Raw genomic sequence first — 17,153 nt, 5'->3', positions numbered from 1 at the left:
AATGTACAATATTGTCTGCGTAAATAATTAATCTCAGGTGTGTTTGGATAACCAATTTCATATAAATGTGAAATAAACACCGAGACAATTCATTATTTATGAGAAAAGACATTTTAGTGCACCAAATATACATATTTTTGAAAATGTTGACTAACAGCTACCAAAATACGACAGTCTGCCGTTGTTATGTATTTTTTTGTTTTGTAAGACTTCTTGGACATTGAGAACATATAAATAAAACTTTATACTAACAACTGCCACTTCCCACTCAGCTTGTCCTCAGCTGCTCGAAATAATCAACCGCATGAGTAAGACTTGCAGGCCGGCGTGCGTGTCCCTTTTATATTTCTTGGCTGGGGAATCGGTGCAAGTTTCTTTAGCTCTCAGTTTTTGTATGTCATTTGGGATTTTAACAAAAAGTTTTGATCAAAAACATTAGGATTTCTGGCATATTAACAGAACAGCAGGTACATATTGTTGTATTGTAGGGTTGCTGTGGTCAGTCGTTCTAATTCAGGACCCATTTATTTATATAACAGATTAAAAGAAACACGAACATTTTTACTTTGCTTCACATCTTTAGATTCATCCTAACAAAAGTTCATTAACCTCAGACAACGGACGTTTCTGACCAGATAACAGTCATTACAGGTGAGATTAAAAAATTATTAAAATCACCTTGGTTTCAAACATTTAAGTGAGCCAACCATCTAAATATTACTTTTGTTTTGGGCGCGTGATGAATTACTAAAAATAAGACCCTAATCACCATTCTAATACTGGGGCTTCCTATACAGTATACTCTAGGATAATCACCCACATGCTGGTAATGATAAGAGGCACAATTACACCAATACAACACTGTTTCCACCATCTGCAGCTACTTCTTCTTCTAGTTATCATAGAAATGCATGTATTAGTAGGAGTCTGCTGGCAGTGACCTGGTTTGAATGGATTAGCAAGTGTCCCTTCAAAGTGAGACGTCTGCAGTGACACTACATTCACAGAATTTAAACAGATCTCAAGTTAAAGTTAAGTTTTCACACTTTCAAAGACTAAAATGTCTATATTTTGTAAATGAACCCGAATAATCAGGTACATCTCTTATTCTTGAATTAATACACTTCTCACTTAAGTCACGGGTAAGTCACAGGGAATGATTGCGGCAGAATATTAGGGCCATATTAAAAATAACATAATATTCCGAGCACAACGTCGTAATTTAATGAAAAAATGTAATAATATTGCATTAATAACGTTGTAATATAATGATGAAAAATTCATAATACTTTCAGAGAAAAAAATAAACGCAGCAATTTCCTCCAAGACTGTTTGTTTCTATTGAATGGAGGGAATATCTTGCACAATCTTTTCAAAGTCCTGATACAACAGATTAAGAATTTTGTTGTAGGACTTTATTGTCGTAATATTGGGAACTCTCAGATTTATTTATTTTTTCCCTTTTTAGTGCCCCTAATACTCAGTTGTACATGATGAGCTCCAATAATGTTACTCATCCTCTTAACTTATTCACAGTCACTTGTGTTGCATACTGAAAAGTAATTAATTTCAAATAAGTAAAAAAGGAACAAATACTTTGACTGGTTCAAAAATTTCAGGTAATTTTTTCCAAAATTTATCAGTTAGCCAAAAGGTTAATGTTGGACAACGTATTTATTGGATGAATGGATTCATTTATTCTTTAAACTGCAACCGTTTTCCAAATATTATCTTTAAATTGTCTAGTAAAGCATGTCATTTATATCCAATCAACCAAAGACAAGTTGACATTACATTAGACAATCTAATTTAAATTAGATTAAAGGGACTGTATTTTTATATTGCGCTTTTCTGTTTTGATCGACCTCTCAAAACGCTTGACAGTACAAGTCACATTCCCCCATTCACACATACATCCGATGAATGCAGTGTCTGAACAACAGGATTCTTGGTCACGCAGACTGGAGGAGCTCGGGATCGAACCTCCGACCCTCTGGTTAGTCGACGACCCGCTCTATCTCCTGAACCACCCACACAATTTTTCCTTTCCTTTGACATCTTGGTTGATTATTGACTGTTACTGTACAGTGTGTGTCACGCGTCTCATCACCGATACAAGTTATATATTTAGCTTTTGTGCCTGAGCACTTGGAATATATGAATATTGATGACAATATATTCATCACTGTGCCTTCCTGGGGCACAGTGATTTCTACCGAGTTCTGTTACAGCACACTTCACCTTAAGGTGGCGTCTTTAATGCTGCCCGTTACATGCACAACTGCACACACACAGCAGCCTATGCTGCTTTATTGCAAAACCATGCTCGGTCAACAGTTTCTTGTCTTTTTAAAATCCAGACTCCGTTTAAGCCCGGTGTTTTAGACAATACCTCATACTGTCACCTCTGTCTTGCTGTTGGTGACAAAGTATGGTTGTGGCGGCATGTAGCGAGTGGTGTGCAGCTCCTTCTCCACGATGCAGAGTTTCTTTGGGCCGTAGCTCTGGCGGAGTCCCGACGCGTCCTTGCCGTCCCAGGATCTTAGTATCGCCGGGCTGGCAACTGTGCTGGAGCAGTAGATCAGCGAATGGGAGCTGTGGCTCTTGGGGCTTTTGTATTTGTGTTCGTTCTGCTTTGCGGACAGCTGTCTGGGCGGGCTGTAGGGATTGCTCGGCTCCGGCTCCATGTCCACAGCTTCCATTGGAAGGCTGCCCTTGGATGTCATCTCGATCAGTTGCCGACGGTTGCTGTAGAAGCCGTCATTGGCATTCTCTGCTAACAAATACACAAATACACAACATGATGGGGGTTTTTTTCGGTCAATTTCTCTTCGTTAGTCATTGCTCCTGACACAGACGATGTAGGGAAACATTGACTTCAGCACCAATTGAGCCAGAGCATCCAAATCTTCAGTGTCAGTCTTTGTTGTTCTATACTAATTTCAGACCTTCCGAGTGATGTTGATGAGCAGCATATCTCTCCTTTACAGCAGCTACTGCAGTAAACTCCACCATCAGTGCAGGTAGATTAACACAGGGGCTCACGTGGCTCTCAGTGCACTGTACAGTTGCTTCCCACCACCACCACGCCCCGACTCATTTGTGTTTTGATTGCTCCTGATTGTCTCCTGTCCCCAGTCTCATTAGCTAAGATTTGCTCTATTTTTATTTTCCCTAATGATCGGTTTGTTTGACGGCACTTCAGCGGATTAGCAGCGGCGAGGCTTTCAGCTGCTCCAGTGAATCACAAAGAGAGCGAGCTGTTTTCCTGTGATTGGACCTACTACACGCATTTATATATTATTCATTGGTTCCATAGCAGCCAATTGACACAGGTAGTGTCTATATGAAGACTCCCGTTCCTCTGTGATGAATAGCATCAAATGCAGATCCACAAATACCGCTTTGATGCTTATTTCTTCTATTTTTGGGGGATTTTTTTTTCCTCTGTTCATATTAGGAGAACAAGCAGTAATCAATATGAAAAGTAGTGGAATGTTAATTAGGTAGGATTCTTTTTTTATTAATCAAGTCTAAGTTGAATAGTGCTAAGAAATTCTAATTCTGGTAAGGCTTATATTAGGTGGGCAATCCAATATCATTATAATGTACGTACGAGGGGTACCTTTCATATTCTACACTGCAGAATCCATTTTATCTTATGATTTACATATTTTTACAAAGACTTAAGACTTAAACAATTCATAGAATATATAAAAAAAATGTAGCTCCCTTTAGTTTTGTGGGACTTTTTTGCAATTTGCTCTTATTTCCTTTTTTTCTTTTTTTTTCTGGTCAAATGCAGCGAGTCCAGGCTCTGGCTGCAGACTTTTTAAAATTAGTACATGAGAAAAAAACAACCAACCTGCATCTATAAATAAACTGTCCGTTCCCCTCACGGTGAGCATTGATGGACTGTGGATTAACCAACAACGATTTCTGTCACCTAGATATTTGACGGAGATTCAAACCAACTAAAGAAAAAGTGAAGTTTTCAAAAGTACATTTCTAACAACCTTTGTGCTGCATATACAGGGATCTTGCTGTATGTGATCATGAAACTGATCAGAAATAAAACCCTGAATGCATATTGTCTTACATAATTTCAAGATAACTAAAAAGGGAGAGATGGCAGTGAATCAGATCATTTTGATAACAGGTTATTTTCTATTGAAACAATGGTCGGCACTACAGTGTCCATATTTGATTTAGCAGGAACTAAAATAAGAAAAAAAAGCCTGGGAAAAACCCTGATTAATTATGCAAGTTTTATTTGGATGTGATGAGCTCCCTAATCCGATCAAATGGCGAACGCTAACTAGTTCCTCATCATCGTGGTTTCAGCGAGAGCAGCGTCTTACCCACAGCCTTGAGCGTGGCGTACTTGTTGAGATCCTTGACAGGCTTCTGTTGCTCGTAGGGGCTGGTGATCTGACCCACGGGCGGGTACGGCTGAGCGATCAACGTCGACGTTTGGACAATGTTGTTCATCTGGCTGCTATCTAAAGGAGGGGAAAACACAAGTCGTTGACGCAGGAATTCAGACGCTGCTGTCAAGTACAAGCATGTGAAAAAGCAATTCATATTTTTCTTTTTAATTTAGGGATCGACAAAGGTTAAATATAGGTGTTGAATTCCCAGGATGTAGATCATTTGGACAGATTGCATGTGAGTATAGGATGACTAACTTGGTATAGTCACTTTCCCTCAAGTAGGCTTTCTGTGGGGACCCAGCTGGAGAGTCATGACTGCCCTTTTGTAAAACTGTATTTATCCTACAGTAGACATCTGGTAAATTAAGGGGTGCACAGCAAATAGACTGGCCCCCTGCCTACTGGCACGACAGAGCCAACAGATGTTCAGAGTGTCTTCTCCCCGTTCAGATCGGAGGACACTGGAGGAGAGTATGAATTCACAAGGCGACGAGACTGTTCAGAACAGAGTCGGTGCACAGAACAAATAAAGAATCAATGAAAACAAAAATCTTGTGGCATTATCTCTACAATGGAAAATCCAATATTTTTTTCAGAGAGTTCGTCCCGACATTGTTGCAGAAGTTTCTACAAACGTGTTGAACTTGGCAGGTTGGTTGTTTTAGCGTATGTATCTACTGGACCTTGATACCGCCACGTGGCTCCACTCCACGATCACTTCTGCGTGCGACTCTCGCTCACAGTGATGTCACCAGCGCGTAGTGGGAGGAAGGTAAATGCCGTTGTCCATCTTTATCTACTGTCCATGGTGCAGACATGTTTGACCTGTCACAGATTCACAAAATGCCATTGAAGTGAAGTAAACCGGATATTTGTCATGATTCAAATGGTTTCCTTTTAACGGAGACCTTGCTCAGAGGAGGGGGCCCATCATTATTCCTCTGTCATCAGCACTGGTGTCATCTTTTCCCGCTGCCGTTGTTGATGGTTAAAGTTCACAAACTTCATAAACTGAAATGTCGCAGTCGTCTAGTCCGTGTTCCATGATTAAAAAAAAAAACAGATCATTAATACTGAAAATAGGTTAATTAGGCTCTTATTCCCCACTGGTCAGCAAGAACTGTTATTAATGTGCTAATTAATCTGGAAAGTCTCAAATTATCGATGCTGTCTCGTGAAGCGATGCAGAGGTCGGCTTCGGCTATTCCTTCCTCTTCACCACACCTCGGCGAGTGGGGGCGGTGTAATGAGCGGGATCAGATTTGGAGGTCACCTAAGGTAGGGAAAGACTCATGCTGCGACTGTGTTCTCCTTAAGATGAGGATTTCTTTCATAACAGGCTCCTTTGTTTTCCAGTTTTAAGCCTTATTAACAGCTGGAGTCGGTAAGAAAGACAGCGCAGCACTTTCACGGGAAAAGATAACTTATTAAACTCGGTGATGAAGTGGCCTCCATGAAACCTCATTAAATCCTTTAAATCTACAAAAAAAACGTGTTCCTCAGGTGCTCCACACGGTTCGTGTGCTGCAGAATAGTTTCTGACCACTGGTTTTTTAGTTGTGGCTGATGACATTTGGCTGCTGCTAACAAAACACGATCAAATTATCAAAAACCCAGAGGCAAACGTCTGAATCAAATCCATCTGTGTTACTTTGCCGGGTTCCTTTCTGAGCCTGTTGACCTGTTTCAGTTTCACACACTTCACTGCAACTGGGCCATGCTCACTGGCTCTCAGTCAGTGTGGTCTCGTTTGAGATGAAAGCCAAATTCCATCTTCTGCTTCCATAGGATACTTTAAATTTACTTCCATTTAAATAAAAAAAAAACTTGTATAGTGATAAACTTTTAACACAGTTTTCCATGTACACGTCTGTTGAAGACAACACGAAGAAGAGCAGATATCAAATTTATCCCTGTGCTGTTTTCTGTCTGATAAGCTCATTCCACCACGGGAAAACAATTTGGATGTCCTCGTTATTTGAGCTATCCACTGGGGAGATAGTTTGTAAGCTACACCATCTGACGGTTATCATCCATTTCAAGGTCAAACTCAGGGTTTCCCCTTAAAAGTAGAAACCATTAAAACTAAATGATCATAAAGACACGCCCTGCTTTCTACCCCAATGTTAGTTATTAGGAAATATGAACACATAGTCTAGGATGGGAATAGATTTCACTGAAGTTAACAAACAGGGACAATACTTTTGCCAACATCTGGTGCAGCTTTGCTATTTTCAGGATGCCAACATCAGTGTGAACCGACGCGCTGATGTTTGTAGTTGTTTATCCCTCTTTAATGTTCGTCTGACTTTTGTGTCGACGGGAGTGTCACTTGCGCTTGTACTGTCGCAGCTTTCACGCCAGCCGGTGGAAGAAAGTAGGCCACTTCTGGAGACTTGTAAGGTTAAAGACTTCCATGGTTGTGTTGCGGGAAATATGCGAGTTAACACTCCAGACACAGACACGTTCCCTGGAACTCATAAAAGATTTAAGCAAGTATTTTGGGAGCTGTATGCCCTGAAATAAATGGTACAAGGAGAAGGGCGCTCTTATTTACAGACAGCCTACTTTCAAGTTAGTGATGGAAAATATTCTGTTCTCTCCGAGTCAATATCGTGCCATCTGCCAGTCTCCTGAAACTCTTAACAACCCAATTTCTTTTTTTCATTAAGAGTAAAACAGGTGGATGTGTAGTGGAGGATCTCTCAGTCAGGCCCACCCCCCGTCCTCCAAATATGGTTACTTCTGGGATTTTTTTATAAACAACATAGCAATGACCAAAATGCTATATAAACGCTTGAACATGGTGGTTCAAAAACCGATGGGTCACGTCATGGTGGGTTGCCACTTGCCCAAAACATGTTTTGTTGTTGTGTTGTGTCTCTTGAAAGTGGTATCCCATGATTGCGGTGAGGGATTTCTTTCTTTTTTTCTCCAAAGAAACCTTTCCTTCGACTCAAAGACCAACTGACTTGATTTTGATGGTTCGTGATCCTACAAAACACGTTTTTGGCCTAGTGAATGTGAACAAGTTGAGGAAGTGTCTTCAAATTTGGCTCAAACTTTTCCTTGGACTCGAGGATAGATTTTGGTGGTCAAAGGTCAAGGCCATAGCTCAAAAAATCATCCGTATATTATGACAAAATACAATTAAGACCATTTATTCCTTTTACTTTACTTTGTTGTTAACAGCAACTTGACTGAACTAGATAAAGGATGTTTTTAATTGGCCATGGTCCCACTGTATCTGTCAAAAATGTATAATTGACAACCTCTACCATAGTTACTTTCTAATTTCACAAACTGTTAAGAATTGAACCAAAACAACTCATGTGTCTCCATCCAAATATTCTTTAGCTCTCTGTCCTGTAAGATTGCAATTATCTCCTTAAAGGTTTGAAGAGACAGTTCAGAGTGAAGTGTATGGCAGGCGGAGAATTAATCCATAGGTAGACTCCACATTTGGTCGCGATTTCTCAGCTGCTGTCAGAGGAAATGCAGCTGAAATACATTTCTATCTGGCAGCGAGGAAATGGACTGTCATGGACCGGTGGAGTGTTGGCAGTGAGCTGGGACTTTGTACGCTCTGGCTGACTGCCTGGAGCAAAAAGAGGCCACACTCCACTATTGCCCCAAATACGCAGGACATGGCCAGAAGGACATGGACGACATGATAGCGATGGTGACCAAAGAGACCCAGCTCACACAATCTGTACTACTGGTGTCTTGAGGGGAGCGAGAGCCCATTGCCCAGTCGAACGGATTTTTGGTTATCTCTGACAGCCGACAGATGAGGAGCAGGGGGCTCCCTCTGGAGCATTTCAATCACTGCTTCACCAGTATCCGTTATATAGTGATTATTATAGCTGGGGCATAGTCACACCTGCCACTAGAAGGCACAGCTGGAGAGGACAGGATGGATTCGTGTGGCAAAAAAAAAATCACCTCACCTCTTGTAACCCTGAGAGGATTGCTGTCAAGCAAAGAGCCATCATCCCTGTGCGGTTGCCAGCTCCGTTACACAGAATCCCTCCCTCCAAAAACCCTCCCTGTAAGATTCGGCAGCCAGACACACTTTGCCCTGGATCTCAGTGCCCAAGGTCACAAAGTAAAAAGAAAAGCTACACCCACTTTCTTCAATAGAAAAATACATGGATGAAGTAGCAAATATTTATTCTAAATTAAAAGAAATTAGACAGACACAGTGCTTGTCTGGGGGTGTTCCGAAGCAGAAGTAATCTTCCAACATGTGGATCCTCCTATTCTGAACGTAAATGAGGAAGGACGATGCGTCTCCACTTCCTTCCAAAAACATGATGCCAAAATATTCCAAAAAAACTGTTGCTGGTGATGTCATGTCGAGCCAGAGTCTGCGCAGAGGTGATCGTGGAGTCGAGCCGAGGTATCGAGGTCCTGGCGATACACATGCTTTACCAATCGCGAGTCAATCTCAGCTGTCGATCACAGCATTATCAAATAACTAATTAAAAACAAACTTACTCTAAAAATGAACACTTGGCCATACATCGATACGAGTAGTTCTACCTAAAATGTCAGAAACCATCTTTGGAAAAAATTTAAAGAGACTTTTAGTCAAAAAAATGTATTTGACTAAAATGACCCATATTGCAGACAGCCCCCAGGGGGCGATCAAGATGTTCTGGCTTCACTTTTGGGAGCTGTCAAGTCCTCCGTCTTTATATCATATACAGTATATGGTTGATACCCCAGTACTGCACCAGAGAATATACACTGTATGATTGAGGTGAATGCAAGTACAGTACATGTATGAATTCGCTATAAGGTGTAAACATTTCTTTGCAAGTATATTAATACTAGTATCTTGTGTTTAATTGCAGGGTTACAAAGATTCCCTTCACATTGCTCATTTGTAGTCATTTTGCAGATTAACACGGGCTCAAATTAAAACTTGATATGCAATTATCATCAGGTATGTAGTGCTATTTCCTGAGGCAGTGGGTTGGGTGCGATAACGCGCACATTTTCAAAGCAATTCAGTCTCACTTTTTTATGTAATCGCTTAACCTTTTAATAGATTTAGTGCCTGCACATGTATTATAGTACAGTAAGGTTGTGTTATCTTCTCCGCATCATTGATTGTTGTCTTTCATTTACCCCAGGGTGTAGCAGGGAATACGGGATTTTTAAATCCGGACACACTTAAGTTTCTTAGTGTCCACCCACGTTTTGTGTTACATAGATCTTCACAATGTGCATGTGGGGCAACCATGAATAACGTCAGAGCGTTACTTTATTGAATTATGTTCCTCACAATGTCATACTGTTTTTTTAAAGGAGAATATTGTAAAGAAAGCATACAGAATTTTTTTTTCCCACACTCAATCCTACCTGTCTCGTGTGTTGGCTGGTTTTTAATTAACTGATAATTATTCTGTGAGGAGGCAAGGTAAGAATGAGAGCGCTCTGATTTTAGAATGATTAATTATTTTCATGTCAGAGCTGACGCCTCACCTCAGCTGGTATGTAGGGGAGTCAAAGAAAAGAAGATCACCTCAGCTAAAATGAAAAAGATATCTAAATCTTAAAATATAATACCTCTCTGTTTTTTAGGTTACTTCTGATTTTTAAGTTGAATCGAATTTCTAGCTGAAGTAATATTTGTAGAAAATATAATGAGACGCTGAAATGTCAGACGTGTTGAAAGACCCTATTTAGCAACAAGCTAAACGGCAGGTAGAAAACTGTCGACTGCAAGTGTGCTGTCATTAACTGAGGTGTCTGTTTATATAATCATTCTGTAACCAAGTGATAAACTGTTCCCTGGATTATTGCGACAGTATTTTTGGGATCGCTCGCTTAATTGGACTGAACTATTTTTTGTCACCTTCTCATTGTGCATAACGTTTGGCTTGAAGAAGAACTTATTTGTTCCGTCTGTAACTTTCTTGGACTTATTTTTGTCCATTTTTAATAAACACATGCACTTGATTCATGTAGATCAGTTACCGACAAAGTCCGCCCGTTGTGAAAGCACTAACATATTTGTGTCGCTAAAGCCTGGCGGAGATAATCCGCGTGTGCCAAAGAACAGGCTGGGTTTTTCGTTCCAAATACAGATTACACCAGATGTTTTTTGGCTAATTAGAAATCCTTCCAGACTAATCAGTGAAATCGCGCACTGCACTCTTCATCGACGCAAGATAATCCCTGATATTTATTGGCATCTGCCTCGGATCAACCATCTTGAGAAGCATCTGCATTAAGGATTTATTGTCATATTTTTTTACACTGTAACTAGATCACAAAGACTTTCCCCGGCTCGATTAATAATAATTTTAGTGCCTCCTCGGCTTCTACGGATGTGATGTGCTGTTATTAATCCTAATTGATATCAGGAGACTTCATCCTCACACAAGACAAAGAGTTTTGAATTGACTTTTTTTTTTGGGGAATTAGGGATACAGCCACCAAAAATGCAGCTTGACTGTAAAACCCTTTTGGGGGGGGGGGGGACAGGCAGAGAGACCTTCATTCACTGTAGCTGTCAAGGCAGTAAACCGGTTTAGCGTCAATAGGGAACTTTTCTGTGTACGAGCATCTGTGTGGGCGTGTGAAGGAGTTGATGCTGATGAATGGGAGAATGAGGGTGTCAAACACGCGGTAAGTACTGGGGGAGAAAAGAAAGCTCTGGGTTGTCGCTGGTAATTAGTGTGTATTTTAAGTGATTGCTGAGGCCATGACTAATTACTCCACTAGCCTGCAGGATTTTTGGACGGATCTTTTCTCCACACTTCCAGTTCCAGAGCTAATTCAGGGTAGGCAAGCAAATGTGTAGGGACAATATTCGATTTATATTTGTTGTAGAGAGAAATAAAGCGGGGGGGGGGATTTAAGTTGCCGTTTTTCGTGAAAACAGATTGCAGCGGCTAGAAGTGAATAGATACACTGGTCCAGATAAACTCTGAAGCAAACTACTCTCTGGTGTGAATGTGTGTGTAGTCGTGATCCTCGCCGTGTGCTGCTGACGTACAGTAACGGTACTTACGGAGACTGTTAACTGTGACTCTGGTTTGTATGTTCTCGTAGTGATGGCCCAGTCCGATGTCGTCCGTGTGTTCGGACGCTGGGTGGCGGATCACGTGGGCAAGAGCCCTGGAGAGGAAAAAGAGAAATCTCAGGGAGTAAATAATCACAGCACCACAGATTTCTAAAAACAGTATATGGTTTGTCAGTGCCTAAAGGAAGTACCCATTTCTGTGCTTGGTCGAGGTTGAGGGGAGGATGGAGTTTATCGTGAACAGAAAACACCTTTGACTGTTAGTAGAAGGGACACAAACCAGTGTCTCTCGCACATTTGTACAGCAATCCACGGTTTACTTCTGGGATTTGGTTTTGCACTTGCAATGAATTAGGCAGACTCACAAGAGACGAGAGAAAAATCTAATTAAAACAAAATTAAAAAACAGCAGCTGAGATATCCCAACTCCCACAGGAACCCCGCAATTTCTCGTTAAAGCGTCCCTGCACATCTTTCAAAATTCACTTTTCTGCTTGAAAAGTGTCAACCCCAAACGGTCATAACCCTGAGGAGATCATCTCTACGTCATCATTTTGTGCGTTTCCCGCAACATGGAAGTCAGTGGCCTGGGACCCAGACGAATTCTCGGAGCTCATTTCATTTGCTCTGGCAGACTCGAGCTCTGGATCCCCTCCGTTGGGAAGGGATTTCCCTCCGGCCGGAATCTTGGCGGTCCAATCACAACCGATTATCTGATAATGGGCGGGGCTTATAACATAAATTTTGTAAACAACCAAGGCTGCGGCTGACGAACGAGAATTTGACTGAAAGTACCCGACATTTTCAAATTTGTCCCTCAAGAACGGCACAATCATCACAGGCATCTCCTCCCTGCACGCTCAATTGTGTTGACATTTTCGCGTCGCTCAAAACAGACGTCATGTGATTCGTTGCTCTCACTGGTCGGTACGTCTATCCAATTGCGTCTGGAGGCATTTTGGTCTGCGTCCGTTGGTATCGCCCTCTTGGAAATTGAAAATGAACTGAGAGGTCCCAGACGAATACGCATTTGAGTATTAGTCTGGCTGCGCCAGGCTTGGATATCGGAGCGGGTCAAGTTTGAACGCGTGTGTGGTCCCTCCCCTTCCGATACGTAGCCAAGACGGTGTCTTGAGGGCCCCATTGGCATAGTGCACTGAATGTGAGACACAGCCTATGTCCAGGGGTTTATTTGAAACTGAGCTCTCTGAACTTTGTGATGCAAGTTCATCACCTCCCAGGTATTCTTGTCAACATTTGTTGTTTTACTTTTAATAAATGTGCTTCGAGTTAAACAGGAACTTTGTTTGATTGGTTCTATCAACAAAATAACTTGTTGCTTTGAGACTTTGGCATGAAAAGGATTCTCGTAATGTTCCCCACAGATGGGTTACTAGTTTTTTTGGGAAGAACAAAAAAAAAATCATACTTTTTTGGCGCCGAAACACAAAGTCAGATTAAAGATGCTGGTTTTAAATTAGTGTGACGATATAGTTGAAATGACTCGATGTTGGTCGAACGAGCACCCACCTGGACATGTTGTCTCTGTGCGGACGCTGCGTCTTCTCCAAGCCGAGCTTGGTGAAAATCCCTACGAGCGCAATGATGGCCACGACCCCGCAGATCACGTACACGATGAGGTTCGTCTTGTCCTTCGCCGACTCCAGCGCCACGTCCACCTTCGGCGGGGGCTTGCCGGTCATCATCCACGGCGGCGTGTCGTAGTTCTTGCAGTTGGTCTGGTCCAGCCGGGAGCTCTTGAACGCGCAGCAGAACCGGAAGCCACAGGTGCCGCAGCAGTACAGGTAGCTGCCCGTCCGGCACACGAACGGCGGGTCCCACTGGCCCATCACGTCGTAGTAGCCGCGGCACTTGTCCTCCGTGTGCGGCCCCTCCGTCGCCGCGCTCCCCGCCCCCGTCGACTCGTTGAACGGGGTCATGATCATGAAGTCGTCGTCGGCGGCGGCGGCCCCCCGCGCCGGCTCGCCGCCCTCCGCGGCGCACACCGCGACTTTCGCCAGGAGGTAGCCGAGCAGCAGCCCGGTGCCCCGCATCGTGCTCACTTTGTACTCCGCCCTCGGCGCGCCGACACGCTCCCGTAGGCCCGGCGGCATCTCCCGTGGAGACGAGGAGCCGCAGCCATGCGTAAAGGGAATGAGGCCGATTCCAACTGCCGTGCGTAAAAGTGCGGCGCAGGCGCGCACTTCTCTATTCCTTGGGAGAGAGAGAGAAGAAAAAAAAAAACAAGTGTGCAAAGGCAGACCACGCACTTTCCAAAGGACAAAGTAGAGTAGTAACTAGTTCGAGTGGAGAAGCATCACCGGCGCGTTGCCGGACACCTCCGGGACCGCTTCACTCCACAGAGCCAGTCTCAGACCGAGTGGAACAGACCCCGACGAGCGAGGGACTCAGGGGGAGAGAGAGAGAGAGAGAGAGCCAATGAGAGGGAGGGAGAGAGAGAGACTGCCTGCTGCAAAAACTCCAATTACAACCCCTTTACAGACATGTATTAGATTGTGGTTTAGTCTTAACATCACCTGTAAAGATCCACATCACCCCACCAGCTAGATTTAAAACAGAATTGGAACCTGCTGATTTGACCACAGGTGCCAGAAAACTGCTAAAAACGAAATGATGCTGTTAACACTTGTTTACATTAGCATTGTCTTCACATGGGAGGAAACAATTAACCGTTTTTAAACTCAGCCAGTGTTATTTGCTCTGAGCAGAGGAACTGAGAGGTTCTTTTTTATTCTTATGATTTACAAGTGTTAAGACAGTAGATTTGGGCTGTGAATTGTGTTTTAACTGGCGCCTGCTCTGGCTTTAGGAAAGCGATCAAACACGATCAAATCAAATAACGGCGGACAGGAACACAAACACAAAATACAACATTACATAATTTCAAATGTACTCGGTCTGGTTCTCTGCCCAGTTTGAATAAACAACAAAAAGAGTCTCATTGTTGTTTGTTGAAGGAATAACTCTTGTAAGTCAAAATCCAGCCTGAATGTTATTACTGCTCTTAATAATTGTGCATGTAAACTTTGTGATTTAAATTATGTTTTGATAAAACCTACAGTATTCCAGTGTTCATGTCATGCGACAGACACTGCACTATGTAACCTCAGCTATTAATTACTGATCGTATACAAACACAAAAATATTATGAAGGGTCCTTGACAAGCATTGATCTGGGGAAAAAAAGAAGCTAGTTGGCAGATTATTTTTAGAGAAAATCTTTTCATCTAAAATTATGATCAGTGATTGGAGGCTTACCATCTTTCACTTGAGAAATCTCACTCCTTTTTTTGTTTGATGTCGAATCATCTTAGCCATAAGAGACGAGTTTTATTTACAATTGGCCGTCAGGGGAGGTTTTACTTGTCTCGTCTTGATGCATCTTTAAAGTTCCACCTATAAATAGTGTGCACAGTCCCCAGGGATGAAACTTTAGCTTTTCCTTTAAAGCCGAACCACTAAAGCTTTATTAGAAGCGGATAATCTCCGGACTGAAAACTTTCAAAATGTGCATGAATGCAGAGTGACACACACACATCATCGTTTTTTTGCTCTTGGTATTTTCATAATGATCAGTAATATTGATGCCCTGTCATCACTGCTTTTTTTATATTACTATGCGTTGGGTTTTCAGCATCATTATGAGGATGATATTTTTTTTTTAAACTGAGAGAAAAACAACAAACCGAGTTTTAAAAGCAGTCCCAAATATCCTTTATCTTATTCTCAAATCCCAGTAGTTTTCTCTGAGTCTGTATCATTTAGTGTCTGTTGTGTTATTACTGTTTTGTGTGTGAATGTGTTCATTTTTATTTCTCGTTGTAGTAAATTATGAATATTATGTATGAAAAGCACATGGTGCGACAAGGAAAATAACCAGCATCTTATTAAAGAACTTCCTCTGTCAAGGTCATTTTTTTGGAGCAGAAACCGAGACCACAATAATCAAATGCATACGAGTGTAAATTTCCCGATTTTGTGCAACAGGGCTGCCGCACGACAACTGCATGACTCCTTTGGGCACTTTTTTTTTGTGTGTGGTTTTGTGGAACACGTCATACTGAGCCATTCTTCGGGATGGAGCAGGTGGGCAGACGAGAGTGTTGTCCATCTGCTCAGACCGGGAGAGAGAGAGAGAGAGAGCCTAAGTAAATGCTTACACAGTGGGGAGTTTTAATTTAATCCCTTTTCTGTTACGTTTGAGCAATGCGTCTGTTACACGGTCTGGATCACGCCTGAGACAGAAACATAATGTGCCTTGTGTGCTGAAGAGGGTGGAAAACGTGTCTTAGGATTACATTGCTAATATGGAAAGTATTCAAATGAGAACTATTCTATATCATTGCACATACAATGTATTTAAGTCACTAAAATTACATTTCAATGGGCGCATTAACACCTATCATGCTTGACCACCGGACCAAAACTTAGTCCGACTAAAAGAGGCAATCTATACACTTTCTCAGATGGCTTTTTTCGGGAAAAAATTAACTTGCTTTTTAACTTCTAAAATGAAGTTTGTACATTGAGTGTGTTGTAGTCTCTGTGTACTACCATGACAAAATGAGAAATTATGAGGCTTTTATCCAACAGCAGATCTAATTTTCTTTCCGTGCCATTAGCGTCTTCCCCATTCTGAACTCGTTCGTTGTTTTTATTATTCCTGTGGCGGGCCGGAGGACCGCTGTTCAATACTGTCAATGTCTTTGTGGCATAACATTCCTCAATTTCAGGCATTTTCTGGTCAGAACGACCCCCACGTTTGAAGATTTGTTGAGATTTAAGTCACAACAGTGAAACGTTTGCAGCGCCGAAAAAGCGTGTGAGACCCGTGTGAAGCAGTGGCTGTCAGGCAGACAGTCTTTTGTCACGTGACCCTGGTGTTACGGCCTCTGCTCACAGCTGGAGTTCTTCATTGCTGGAAGCTTTCCACTTCAAAGTGAGACACACACAAACAAAAAATGTACATGACGTTTTTGACGCTCTCATCGCGGCGGTTTCTTTTCATGTCCAGATTCTCTTGATATCGGATGAACTGCTCATTGTTCTAATATGAGGCAGCACAGAGAAAAGATCTTCTTCTTCCTTCCTAACTAAACTTGGTGTGTACATTTTCCTAACATGGTCTTTATTTTAAAGGTACGCTGTGTTATTTAACCACCGATAATGCAATGTTTATGTGGGTCCTCATTTTGTTTTTGCACATACATTAGCACACAGGTGATGCATACATTGCTGCTGCCAGATCCATACTATTCCACTGATCGACAGATGGCAGCAGTAAAATGCCACGAACCATGTGGGTCAGCAAATGCAGTAAAGTAGACTGCAACCCGCAGCAAACACTGATAAAAGGGTCAAATGAAAAGCAAAGTGGCGATACATACCCTGCGCTCTGTATATACCCCAATCAGGCAACGCTAACTTTTTATATATTGTCATGATGTCATTCATACCATATGATGATGAATAATTATAGGTTAATCTAAACAAGATGTTGATTTTGTCTCTACTCTTATTGCTTACTAAAGTGCCAATAGGATGCAGAGATGCCGCGAAAAATGCACTTTTGACTTATGCACAATGTCATTTTCATGACTTTCATGACGTCAATTATCATATATCATATGATGGGGGGTAATTGTCTGAGAAATTGAATC

The 17,153-nt window shown here is 42.0% G+C and overlaps 2 protein-coding genes across 9 annotated transcripts in view; one reads left to right on the top strand and one right to left on the bottom strand.

Annotated features, from left to right (window-relative positions):
* Positions 1–17,153, top strand: part of mrtfbb (myocardin related transcription factor Bb) — a 64,276-nt gene that overhangs the window by 14,005 nt on the left and 33,118 nt on the right. The window lies entirely within an intron of this gene.
* Positions 96–16,063, bottom strand: shisa9b (shisa family member 9b). Of its 2 annotated transcripts, none has more exons than XM_035616438.2 (4): positions 13,003–16,063; positions 11,461–11,567; positions 4,362–4,502; positions 96–2,773 (listed from the first exon to the last, which is right to left on the bottom strand). In XM_035616438.2, the coding sequence occupies exons 1-4, from the start codon at positions 13,584–13,586 to the stop codon at positions 2,394–2,396; spliced, it is 1,212 nt and encodes a 403-aa protein (XP_035472331.1). In that variant the 5' UTR covers positions 13,587–16,063; the 3' UTR covers positions 96–2,393. The 2 variants fall into 2 exon arrangements, with proteins under 2 accessions (XP_035472331.1, XP_035472329.1); XM_035616436.2 differs by having other exon boundaries at positions 96–2,776; positions 13,003–15,294.

Source organism: Scophthalmus maximus, chromosome 17 (assembly GCF_022379125.1).
Source record: "Scophthalmus maximus strain ysfricsl-2021 chromosome 17, ASM2237912v1, whole genome shotgun sequence".
Classification (NCBI taxonomy): Eukaryota; Metazoa; Chordata; class Actinopteri; order Pleuronectiformes; family Scophthalmidae; genus Scophthalmus; species Scophthalmus maximus.
Note: the sequence above shows the minus strand (reverse complement) of the source record. Positions and strands in the feature narration are given on the sequence as shown.